The sequence below is a fragment of the Colossoma macropomum genome, unplaced genomic scaffold, assembly GCF_904425465.1.
Source record: "Colossoma macropomum unplaced genomic scaffold, Colossoma_macropomum, whole genome shotgun sequence".
In the NCBI taxonomy this organism is placed as follows: Eukaryota; Metazoa; Chordata; class Actinopteri; order Characiformes; family Serrasalmidae; genus Colossoma; species Colossoma macropomum.
The window spans coordinates 14,321,455-14,334,573 of record NW_023494795.1 but is presented as its reverse complement, the minus strand read 5'-3'; the positions used below and the strand labels follow the sequence as shown (position 1 = coordinate 14,334,573).

The window sequence follows — 13,119 nt, the reverse complement described above, 5'->3', positions numbered from 1 at the left end:
TGTCTTTGCTGTGTTGAGAATTACTGACCACCCAAATAATATCAGATCATTAGGTGTCCTGTAGTCAGAAACCAGTAGATGATGAATTTGAGGTAAATTTCACATCTATATAGTGACCTGTAAGGTAGGTAGTCCTCATAAAGAGGCCAGTGAATGAATGTTCAAGACCAGCGTTTCTCATAAAGAGGATGAGTGTATACTGAACAGCACAAGTGAAAAAAATCAGTTAAGCAGCACAAAACAAGACAACAATCCAACATAGTAGTTAATAAACCTTTATTGACTTTCTCCTCAGAGGATCAGCCAGGCAGCTGAACCCTCATGCAAGTACACAAGAATGATCAGTGTTTCTCCACTGAACTCTTCTCACACAGCTCTACACACACGCCTTAGTAATCTATCACTTACTCATTAATGTGGGGCGTATATGACTGCCCTGTGCGACAATTACACATGATTATGGTGCTCAACTCACATGAACATCTAGTTTCTGTTTTATACAGTTACAGTTAATGTGGCATGGACATCACAATGTGTTGCATGGCGTCAGGGAAACTAAGAGAGGTGGATGGGAGCAGACAGGAAGCTGAGCTCTGGGGTCCGTCCCTCTTCAGGCAGATCAGCAAGCACTAGCGACATTCACAAGAGAGCTGCAAAACAGCAGAAAGACCAGCATATTAAAAACAAAATTAGGAAAACTGTAGAAAGAGAATAGGCCTGTTCCTGCAGACTTTTCTTCTAGTTTATCACAAGCTGTGATGAATAGGAGTTAATATCACAGGATCAGCTAATTAGAGTTGACCTACTCATCCTCCGCCCACAAACGCTTTCTTTCTTAGCTACTGTGAGGTTCAACAACCATTACAGACCAGTGAGCTACTAAATCTAATAAGAAACCAAAGCACACAACTCCGTCCTTGTAAAAATTACCTACATTAGGCTAGTTTGTATGGATTTTTGTAACGTTTTTCATTTGGTTTGGTTGGTTTCACACTGCAACAGCTAAAAGTGCACCAAATTACATATGTGAGTGTTTGTTTTATGGTCAGAAATCATGCAGGGATACAAGTGCTCTGTTATTCTCACATGTGACACCATAAATATAGAAAAATTGAAAATAGCGATGCTTAAAGTCTATGTGTGTCAATCAAATCAAAGCAATAGTCAACAAACCTACTTGATATGTAACTGGTTTGTCACTTTGAATTCAACCAATCAGGACGCTTATGCATGTGCCAAAATCAAACACATTACTTCATATCTGCCATTATCAGCAGCAGGGGGGTCTGTCAAGCGTTAGATGTAAAAACGTGTAAATTATGCAGACAGTACAGTGAAGGCATACTGCTAGAAGAGGAGGAAAGCAAGCTCTGATGCTGAATTATTTCGTTTTCTGCTGACCATCGTAAAAATGTGTTCCCATCTCACCTGCTGTCTCTCACTGGTAAAACTTTATCTCTGTGTCCACACAGTCAAAGAAGAGGTCCCCGAGCTCCTGGCCCTCCACCTCCCCTCTGAGCATAGCTTCAATCTCCTGCAGACACTGTGACTCCAAGAACCGCATAGTCTCCTGTAGAGATGCTCCAGCATCCTGACACATACACACACATACATAATTCAATATCCATGCAACAGGGGCAAACAATCTGTTGGCTTTTTATTTGTGAATAATAATAATAATATATATAATAATATTAATGAATAATAATATTAATGAATTCCAACATGTTTTAACTGATGATGGCCTGTACCCCCAAAATAAGAATGCGACATTTTATACACCCTCTGTTTATTTTTATTTTTAATTAACTAACTTGACCAATCACAGCTGTTTCTGTCATTGGCATGGGGACAACCAAGATGACTGACTGGCTGTGTCCCAATAAACTAGCACTTTTTTCCCCAAATGACAAAAGAATTAGTTCGGTCTTCTGCAACGCCACAGAGGCTGGTCACACTATATTCTGTTTTTGCACACAAGGCAGTCAAAATTATGGTGAAACAGCTCTTCAGATTGATGAAGAACATGTTATATATGGTTCTATATAGAAGCTTTTTAAAAAAGGTTCTATATAGCACCAAAAAGAGTTCTTCCATCAGTACAATCTTGACATTGTAACAAGAGCCTTTTTGGTGCTCTATAGAAACCTTTTCAAAAAGGTTCTATATTGAACCATGTACAACACATTTCCCATCATTTTCTTTACTAGACAAGAACCCTTAAAGAACCATCTTTCTTAAGCGTGTATAGCAGACAGTATTAATCAGCATCCTAGATGCTAAAAATACAATGATTGACAGATAAGGTGATTACTGTTACTTGGCAACTGGGAGAAGTGTAACCAGCAGCAGCCTTCAAAAAAGGCAGAGACCCATTCAATTCAGTGGAGCTCCCATTCAATTTCTTTTACTGTAACCTCACCAGATTTGCCTCCATGGTAGCCAGCGCTGCCTGGTGGGCTTTGTAAAGCTCATGCTTCCTGTCCACCTTGTGCTGGAATCGAGGCTGTGTCCTCACAGGATCGTCTGGACCATACTGTGGAGATACCACCATAGTGACCGGATTCATGCTCTCCGAGAAGATAAATGGCTTGAAAACAGACCTGTAGGATTAGAAATGGTAAGACACCTTCATACACTGAATGTATAAGTCCTAATGCCATTGTTTATGGATGGATTCTTTAAAATCAGATGCAACATGTCAACATGTAATATTCTTAAAATGGAACCCAACCTAAAGTAAAGCAAATAAATAATGAAATAAAATGTGCCATATCTTTTGGTCACATTTAATTTTTTGTTGTTACATTAAGCAAATAAACAGTAGTTGAACAGAAACTTGCAGAAGTATGTTCATGTGTTAAATTATGTTCACTTAGAAAATCAACTAAACATAATTTCACCGGGGCACCCAAACTTTTGCATATGACTGTAGGAGTACTAAAGGTATTCTTGCACCTGATCAAGCCAGGAAATGTAACGTTAGGTCATTGGCTCTTGCAGGATCTGTACATAATCCGCATGATAACTACTATTAATTATTAACAACATTACTGTATAAAGTATCTCTAGTAGAGACCTACCTAGAAGGGTCAGGTGTGGCAGTGAAGAAGTGGACACAGGGCATACTGGTGTCTCGTGGGAGGATGGACACCATGCTACCAGTGGTACGGAAACCTTCGGAATCCATGCAGATGCCGCTGGGTTTGTCCCTCAGGATGCTCATCATCACCTCCGCTGTCACAGAGCCTGCAGCCACACACACACACACACACACTCTATATTATTACAAATTTCAAACAGAAACAGAGCCTAACCTTAGCGTCAGTGTATCTATATTACACCAAAAGTATTTACATTTAAGATTAAACCAAGACAACTGGACCTGGAGAAAGAGCTGAAGTCTAGTTCCTTTAAAAAAATTATTTAGTGATGTAGTTTGTGATGTCCCAGGAAAAAAGACCTAGCAGAAATGTCCACAGTATGGATGCAGCACAAAACCATCATTTCACCATTCTGTTTTCTCTCATGCTTTCTCTTCAGATTTGTATCAGTGAAAAGCAAGCGTTAGTGCAGCTCAACCCAATATTAAAAATTAAATAAAATGTACTCTGTAATCCAGAGGTCATGTTTTCTCAAGCCAATGACCAAAACTTGACCATTTATATAGACCCAATATCAGAGCTACAGTACTGTGCACCAGTCTTACGTTATGTAAAACTGTTTGAATCTGGACAGTAAGCATTTATTTATGAAAAAACTAAAATTAGAATACATCTACACAAAACATAAATAATATATTATGATTTTATGTCTGTCAGTGTGTATGCCTAACCTTTCCCAAAGCTCTCCTTGAGGAAGCTCAATATTTATTTACCATCCTACTTCAGCTAATCAGTCCTTCACTAAATTAAATTGTTGCTGATGGAGTTCAACAAATCCACAAAATGACTGGAGTGCAATATGAAGTCAGGACCCAAACCTGTGGTCTTCTAACAGTATTCTTCCAACCGATATATTAATATTAAACTTTTTAAAAAAATAAAAACGCTATGTTTTACAGAGTTTGTGTTTATTTGTATTTATTAAAAAAAACACACATACTGCCATGACTTTTGGGCAATATTAAATATTCCACATAAAGAGAGTAATTTTAGCCATTATTCACCTTAAACTCCACAAAGAATATGCGTGTTAGTCACATCCTCATTGCACAGTCCCTACCACATTTCTATCTTCTCTACATGTGCAAGTACTATTCAGCCTATATTTAATATATTTAATTTAATTTAATATTTAATATAGGCTGAATAGTACTAGTGCATTCCATATATTAATCATAATCTGTACAGGTTGGATACAGCTCACTCACCGTCATGCTCCTGAAGCAGGGCTGTGCCTCCTTTATAACGCTGCTTGGCCAGCTCCATCCTAGCAGGGGGGTTGTCTGGGCTAAAGGCAGCACTGAAGCTGAACTCCCCCTCCCCGCTCCACCAGCCCTGAGATTGGGCCACACTGCGCAGCTCTGGGTGCTCAGCAGAGATCTCCGTGCCTATCGTCAGCTGGTTAGAGATGTTCTTGACTCCCTCTGACACAGCAAAACCAGGTCAGCATCTATATCATTAACTGCATCATGCAGTAACTGGATACTCTGTACATACACTGACTAAGCTTTATAAAACATTTCATTGCAAATGAGCATATTTTTTGTTAGTTTGCAATATTGTTGCATATTAAAGACCAAGTTTATTTTAAGGAAATAGCAGACGTCAAAATATTTGTGACAGTACTACCTTGACAATAATTACACCCCCACACGTTTTATCTCCTTGTTGTGATATGAGCACTTTTCAGCACTTTTCAGATGTTTAAACTGCCTTTGGGCCAAATTTCCAATTTGTGCTTTTATCAATAAATTGGAAAAAACTCCTCTTCATACTAGAAAAGATATGTCAATGAAGATGAAGCTGAGTGTTGTAAATACACCTAATGTATTAACACATAAATGTTAACATGGCCTTTGCATGTACTTTTTATTACTTTATTGAAAAGGAATAGCCAAAACTCATCAGTTCACAATTCAAAAGAAAGCAAGTTGTCGCCAATATTTTGATGGGTAGTGTATCTAACCCCTGTTTAAGAACTGCACTCCATACAGAAACCTGTCCTTCTGAAACCCTTATTTGATATAATGGTTGCACTTACAGGCTGAACAGAGTAAAAAGAGTATGCACAGTCCATAAGGTCAATACTAATGTTTACCTCTTTCATAATACCAGACTAGTTATCGGCTCTGACCTGTGATCTTCTGAGCGGCCCACAGTTTCCCGGCAGTCTCCAGGACCCAGGCCTCCTGGCGGTCAGCAAGCAGGAAGGTGTTGTGGTAGCTGAAGTGTTCGGGGTCCTCCCTGCAGGCGCCACCCTGGCCATGCTGCTCCAGCAGCTCAGTGATCACATGCAGAGCAGCCCGTGCACTGTCCCCCCGCTCCAGAGCCAACCTGATCACACACAGTATTCCAAACCAAACAAATAATATACTTACTCAAAAATGACATATTGACAAGTGAAATTATCTCACATTTAGTTGAGATATATATCCAATATTTCTTACTTTGAGATTACAGTAAGCTTATTATAAGATTATTTGACTTCTTTCTAGACTTTATCTTACTTGTTTTTTACTGATTATAGTAAGTCAGATTATCTCACTATATTGGCAGGTTCATTACTGTAAGAAATATGCTTAAAACAGGCCAAATTATATGCCAGTATAATGACATAATTTGACTTACTAAAATTACTTAAAACAAGAAAAAGGTCTAGAAATAAGTTCAATAATAAGCTTATAATGTTGTCAATATGAGAAATACAATTTTTTGTAGTGTATACACTGTTCATACATTCTAAATCTGACCTAACCAAATCCACAGCACACAGCCCACGCTCTCACATGAATCAGAGAGTTTACATACTCAAGACAAGACACAGTCACTAAGTTTTTTAAAGGCTTATGGAGTTTAAAGGCTAAAAATTCCCATAACCAATAATATCTGAAGATATCATTAATTATTTAGATTTTAGCTGTAATTTTACACTCCAGTAGATTTATTTAAAGCCATCACTTCTGAGATACAAGGTTTTATAACAGCAGATGAATTCATGCTCAGAGAATAAAGTCAAAGTTGGGAAAAAAACAGCAAGGACAACTGCTTTGCAGGACTCACCGCACCAGGTCCATGCCCAGCAGAGCTTCCTCTGGACTCACAGGTTCACGGGTCCAAACTGCTTCATTTCCAATACACACCCCATGTTCATTCGCCCCCATCTCAGCCCCCCACAGCCAGGCAGGCCTGCTAAGCACAACTGCATAGGTGTGCTCTACTTGCGGGATTGAGATGTATGTGCACTGGAAGGAAAAAAAAAACCTTAGTGTGATAATCCAGTGTTTTTCAACATAATCTCCATACAGTTAATTACCACTAACAATATTTTCAACATGGTTCCCAGAACAGAAAACGTTTTGAGTTGAAAAACAGCAGATGGTTCCACTGTAAGTATGTTGTAAGTCAGTGGGTTTTCTATGGGGTTGATACAAACACAACAGATCCAGATTAAGCTGAAAATGCCAGAGTTCTCTACTGGTTTAGTATTTACAGATGGATTCTCTCACTCTTCTCTTTTCTTACTGTCCGGTGAGGAGACGCCATGATGCCAAACACTCACCAGGCTTTAATGTTTAACTTTATCACAAACTTGTTAAGACACTTGCTTAAAGGTAAGAGTGCAAAGGACAGGTATGGGTGAGTTAATATTTGGTTAATACATAAACCTGATTTTCCACAGTGTGGACCGAGCAGTGCCAGAGTAAGCAATATCCAATATCTACAAAGTCAATGTAAGCAGTAAGCTATTAAGCTATATTACGGAAGCCCTAAACTAGACATTTTTTCAACAAGCTGTGCAGACATTTCCATAGTATAGGTTGTAAGTATGAGTGAGTGTGTGACTGCACTTGTGCAAATCACTGTTGTGCAATGGGTAACTGTTGTGCCACTCACCTCCACTGTGGTTGCAGAGGTGTGTGAGGCAGCAGGGTAGTAAACGACTTCCTGTACCTCATCTCTCGGCCGGTCAGAATTCTTTGCAAATATCACATGATCATTTTTAGAACCCGGTGGCAGAGATACAAAACAGTCACATGACTGGGGTGGTTCGGCCATCCTAAAATGAATCAATGGACTGAATGAATTGAAAAGTAGAGACAAAGAAACAAATCACACATAATAGTGTGCGTTTCTACAAACCTCAGCTCCAAATAAGTTGCGACAGAATGTGAAATTGTAATAAAAACAGTTTGCAGTCTATAGTAAATTCTATTTGACCTGTATTAAATCGAAAAGAGTACAAAAACACAATATTTGCTGTTTTTTTTTAAGAACTTTTTTTTTTTTATAAATATACACTTCCAAATTTAATGCCTGCAACACATTCCAAAGAAATTGGGAGAGGAGCATGTTTACCAGTATTACATCCTCTTTCCTTTTAATAACATTTAACTGTTTGAGGACTAAAGACTCGAAATAACCCAGTTTTTGAAAGCATTTATCTATTATACAAGTACATACAGCTGCACAATCATGCAGGGCCTTCGTTACTGTGCTGTACAATACACCACACATTTTCAATACAACACATGCAGAATGTGGCTTGCATTGTCATGCTGAAATAAGCATAGATGTCCCTTAAAAAGACACCATCTAGAAGGCAGCATATGATGCTCCAAAACGTGTATACATCTTTCATCATCAATGATGCCTTTACAGATGTGCAAGTTACCCCTGCCATGGGCACTAATACACCCTATAATATGACAGACCTGGGTTTTTTAACTTTACGCTGGTAACAGTCCAGATGGTCCTTTTCTTCCTTCTTCAGGAGAAAACCATATCCATTAATTACATCACAAAACTAAAAGACTGAGTCATCAATACCACAACACATTTCCACTGTGCATCTGTCCATTTCAGATGAGCTGGAGCCAAGAGAAGTCATTTAATACAGTCATGATTGGTTCCTAAGCCCATGCGATATCCATCACAGAAACATGCCGATTTTTATGCAGTGCCATCTGAAAGATCTAAGGTCAGAGGTATTTAGTTGTGTTTTTTGGCCTTGCCTTTCAAGCATATGGGCATTTCTCCAAATTCCCTGAAACTTTTACTGATGCTATGCACCTTAGGGAATGATTTACCTAACATCCTTGCAACTGCCCATTGAGGAACACTGCTGGATAATTTGCTGATGCATTTTTTGTCAAAGCAGTGAAACTCAACCCATCCTTGCTCATAAAGGACTAGGCCCCCAACTGTTTTGAAACCGAGGATTGTAAAATCCATCACTGCCCCTGTGGATCTACAGTGTAGCTTAACTTTTCTATTGCACTGGAAGGCAAAGAGGGTCCTCATGTGCATCTGAGTATAAAATCCTAGTACGTTAGATATTAGATAGAACTAAGACTGAAGCTCAAATGGCTCCCTACAGTGCATTGCATAGGCAATTAAATAGTGGCTTTAACAATAGGGAGCCATCTGTGCAGGGCTGATCTCCATGAGTAGGGCTGGGCACCCTGTGAAAATAAAGCCTGGCTCTAGCTTGCTATCTACAGACCTCTGTAAAGAAAAAATATTCCCATATTACATAACTATACAAAGGAGGGTTCTCCTGACATAGATGATGAATTCATTTGCTCATTCATTCATTCATTCCACTGCCTGTAATGCACTTTGTAAACAAGCTAAACCTCTGCTCAGTTCTAAAACATCACACTCCTACTGTGTGGACTTATTAACTGAATTTTACACACTTTGTATTCGGTTTATTATTCCGTGGAGGGTGACTTTTATAATAGAAATCTATAAAATACCATTGAAGCAAAAATAGCCCATCTTAATTATGAAGTCAATAAAATAATTAGCGAAAGAAAATCACCTCTTGTGGTGACAGCTGGGCTGAGCGGCCACAAGAAAGAAGCTAATCTCTCCTCAGAGGAGCCAATAACGGCTTTCAGGCTGCCGTCAGTCTGTTAACAGTCAGATCTTATGAGCGCTTTACAGGCTCCATTAAGACGGAAGCGCGCACTCTGTTAGAAAGTTGATTTAATCTCTATCAAATTAGCTAAATTACAGCGCCGTTCGCCACAGACGAAGATGCCTTCATCTCATCCCGCAGAGATTAGGCAGCAGTGTTAACGTTAAATGGAGAGACAGCCAGGCTGCGGCTTAGCGTTTCACCTTAACGCCTCCATTTCCTTCAGGCAGACAGACAGACGGGCCTTCTGGAGGATAACAGACCCAAACAAAGCTGCTGTTAAAGCCGCGCACGCATCACAGCAGTAAAGAGTCTGACAGTCATATTTTCTACCTGACAGTTTACAGATTCAGGCGGCCTGCCTGTAATAGCGGTTCACTACCTGCGTTACACACTCTCAAAAATACACACATGACACACAACAACACGGATCCCTCTGACTTCTGGCTTCATCCCTGTGATTTTCCGGCACATTTCTGAATGAAATTGATGAAGTTATTACCTTCTTAAAGCTCCAATTCGGGCAGCAAGCCTGTAGAAGGCAGGGCTCTGACTGAGAACCTGCTTGGAAAGCGCTGTCAAAATAAAAGTCATCCAAACTAATTTCACGGCGGTGAAATTTTAAATAGCTAAATAATCTAAAAGCACGACGGATGTGCGGCTACTATACGCTAATTTTAAGATTAAAATCGGCTGATTTTACAGTAGAGTTGGGGTTTTGATATGGCTGCGCAGAATGTACATTATACTAACTTGTGGTTCTTTTGGCCTGGTGTCCTGTTTGGAAAACACTGGTCAAAAAAGTACACAAAGTAAAGTGCACACTTAAAACCAGCATATGTTGTGTTCTGGATGCTGGTATGCTGGGCAGCAGCAATGGAGGTTAATATGCTGATCACCACCAAAACCAGCATATGTTGTGTTTTTATGCTGGTATGACCATGCTGGGGTGCCTAGCTAAACCAGCACCAGACCAGCAATAGACCATCTTAAACCAGCTTAGACCAGCATTAAATGCTTGCTGGTCTTTGCTGGGTTTTTTTTTTTCTTTTTCTTCTTTTTTTTTAACAGGGGTTGATCAGTTCAGAACCATGAGTTCTAAATAGAACATTTTATGCTTAAGATTAGATTAGAAAAAATATTAGAAAATGGTTCTATATAGCTCCAAAAAGGGTTCTTTTGTTTTTTCACACTTGACCTCATAACAATAGCCAAACCTTTTTTAGTGCTATATAGAACCATTTTCAAAAAGGTTCCATATAGAACCATATACAACACATTCGCAATCAATCGGAAAAATATTTCACCAATCAAAGAACCATTAAAGCATGAAATGGTTCTATATTGAACTCATGGTACTAAATAGAACTGCTGTCTTCAATAAAGAACCCTTGAAGAACCATGTTTTTTAAGCGTGCACTTTGTTTGATTTAGCATTGTTTCTTTAGGCCCATAAGTAATTTTTCATGCACTTAGCAACAGTAACTATGTCGGAACGTTGGAGTCTTCTAGAACCACCAATAACTTTTTGCAGAGATCATAATAAAGGAACTGTGACAAGAGAGATGATTCCCTCTGCACTGCTTAGATTCAGTTCAGCTGAAACACTGAAGAAAGCAGCAAATAAAGGAGCTGTAAAGACTAACAGAGGCTGACAGAGAGGACTGATTAGTCAGGACTGAGCGAAGAGTGGACGAAAGAAGAGGAGTAGAAAGTAGTGCACATTCTGAGGATAAAAAAAGGATTGTGTGCTTGAAAGAAAGATGGAGATTATTTAATGGGACCAGATTATGACAATATCCTACCTTGATATTATTTAATAATAAAAAATTAACATCCAGGATAAAAGCCTCTTGAAGACTCCAAACTGCATCTGGAGCACCAGGAAAGTCCTGCAGCCACAACCCAGAGTTTAAATGGTTTGAAATCATGAAATGGTGGGCTTCAACAGAATATTTTTTTCTTCCAAATTTATAATTTCTCCTAACTGATATATTGGATAGATAAATATGCATATTATTTCCAGTCGCTCTCCACAGTTGAGCTGGAGAGCATGTGATGTGTAACCCTGCTCACAATTACATTACTGTATGTGAAAGAGATGTGGACATATATGGTAAGTGGAGCTAATAAAGTGGCCAGTGAGTGTTTAGGCTGCAGCTAAATGTTATTAAAGGATGGCAAGCATCTAGAAGATGAAGTGTTCATTACACAATTAAACTGCTTTCCCTGTCATTTCCATACATATTTTATGTTTGTCCTTTATTATTATTGAAAAACAAAATATACATTGATTTGCAATAAGCCTACAAAACAGAATATCAATACAACGTTTGATTATCCTTGCCTGTCAAGTTTAACTAAATGTGTGGTCTAGTTCAGCTTACCTTAAATAGAGTGGAGTAGTGTTAAACAGAAGCAGACATCCTATCAGGGAGTTACAGCAATATTTTATTAGCGGCCGCCACATCGCAGCCACTTTTATTAGCGGCCGCCAAATCGTGGCCACTTTCATCAGCGGCCTCCACATCGCTGTTACGTTTATTAGCGGCCGCCACATTGCGGTCACTTTTATCAGTGGCCGCCACGTCGCGGCCACTTTTAATTGGCGGAGGCCACATCGCGGCCAGTTCTATCAGCAGCCACCATATCGTGGTTACTTTTGTTAGCAGCTGCCACATCGCGGCCACTTTTATTAGCGACCGTCACTTCACTGCCGCTGCTCCGTCACTTTAAAGTTTACATTTCAAATTAATTGCAATCCACGCCAAAATACATTCCAAACATAAAATGCATTTCAGAATACATTGCCATGTTAATAACATTAGTAAATACATTTTAAAATGCACTTATGTTAAAAGTTATGGGGAAATATTACACATAGAAATGTACTTTACAAAAATACATGCATGTAAATTTATTTATTACACTTGAAAATGTATGAAAATTGCCAAAATACTTTGTCTAATGCACTTTACTGTTTGGAAACCTTTTGAAGTGAATTTGTACTCCAGTATCTTAATGGTAAATGTTGGTAAACGGACATTTAACAGGACAAAATCAAGTGTTGTAGATATTGACACACTGGGAAAATTTAGTTTGCCGATTTGATATCTTGTTTTTTTTTGGCATACATTTTGTGTGAGTACAATGCAAAACAAGTCAGTATCATTTATCCAGTTAATGTATATTTAGTTACATCTTTAACCTTTATTAGAATTACGTACAATTGTAAAACATAATAACAAATCCAAATAAATACATTTTAAATATATATTTAGGAAATACATTTTGACCATTTTCAAGCGTTGTAAAACATATTTTATAAATATGCTTGAAATATATATTTTCTCCTTATGGGAGACTAAATTTAATATTGCTGTAACTCCCTGATAGGATGTCTGCTTCTGTTTAACACTACTCCACTCTATTTAAGGTAAGCTGAACTAGACCACACATTTAGTTAAACTTGACAGGCAAGGATAATTAAACCTTGTATTGATATTCTGTTTTGTAGGCTTATTGCAAATCAATGGGTACTTTGTATTTAAATAATAATAAAGGACATATTTAGAATATGCATGGAAAAATCAGGGAGAGCAGTTCAGCTTTACTGTGGACATTACAACATTAAATATTTAATTGTGTAATGAACATTTCATCATTTAGACGCTTGCTTGCCATCCTTGTCTTATAAATTAAGAGTCCAAGTTTTTTTGCGTTTCCTTTCCTACTTTTTTCTTCTTTTGCTGTAATTGTTTTGGTAATGCTTTGGTGAAAATTAATTACTACATTTATTAACATTAATAAACCATGAACATCAACATCATTAAGACAATGTTTACAAATATTTAACACTTATTAAGTTAAATTATGTTTGTTAGTGTCAATTAAATAAAGAACACGAATTACATCATGTTAATTCTATCTATGACTATATTTTTTACTTTAAAATTTTTTTTTTTTTACTTTTTTCTTGTTTATATTTTTGGATTTATTCATTTGTCAATTACTCAATACAATTCTATATAG

The 13,119-nt window shown here is 38.0% G+C and overlaps 1 protein-coding gene across 4 annotated transcripts; it reads right to left on the bottom strand.

Moving 5' to 3' along the window:
* Positions 1-259: 259 nt before the first annotated feature.
* On the bottom strand, positions 260-9,672 carry scrn2 (secernin 2). Of its 4 annotated transcripts, none has more exons than XM_036581575.1 (9): positions 9,590-9,672; positions 7,059-7,221; positions 6,225-6,406; positions 5,299-5,498; positions 4,373-4,588; positions 3,084-3,249; positions 2,423-2,603; positions 1,429-1,591; positions 260-650 (listed from the first exon to the last, which is right to left on the bottom strand). In XM_036581575.1, the coding sequence occupies exons 2-8, from the start codon at positions 7,218-7,220 to the stop codon at positions 1,439-1,441; spliced, it is 1,260 nt and encodes a 419-aa protein (XP_036437468.1). In that variant the 5' UTR covers position 7,221; positions 9,590-9,672; the 3' UTR covers positions 260-650; positions 1,429-1,438. The 4 variants fall into 4 exon arrangements, with proteins under 4 accessions (XP_036437468.1, XP_036437467.1, XP_036437469.1 ...); XM_036581574.1 differs by lacking the exon at positions 9,590-9,672 and adding an exon at positions 9,499-9,582; XM_036581576.1 differs by lacking the exon at positions 9,590-9,672 and adding an exon at positions 9,470-9,548.
* Between the last annotated feature and the right edge of the window lie 3,447 nt (positions 9,673-13,119).

What these genes read in the sequence shown, in the direction of transcription:
- scrn2 (XM_036581574.1), bottom strand. An exon ending in CCTGCTTCAGGAGCATGACG is followed by an intron (nt 3,250 to 4,372) that starts GTGAGTGAGCTG and finishes GTGTGGCTGCAG; the next exon opens with GCTCTGTGACAGCGGAGGTG. An exon ending in GCCACACCTGACCCTTCTAG is followed by an intron (nt 2,604 to 3,083) that starts GTAGGTCTCTAC and finishes CTAATCCTACAG; the next exon opens with GTCTGTTTTCAAGCCATTTA.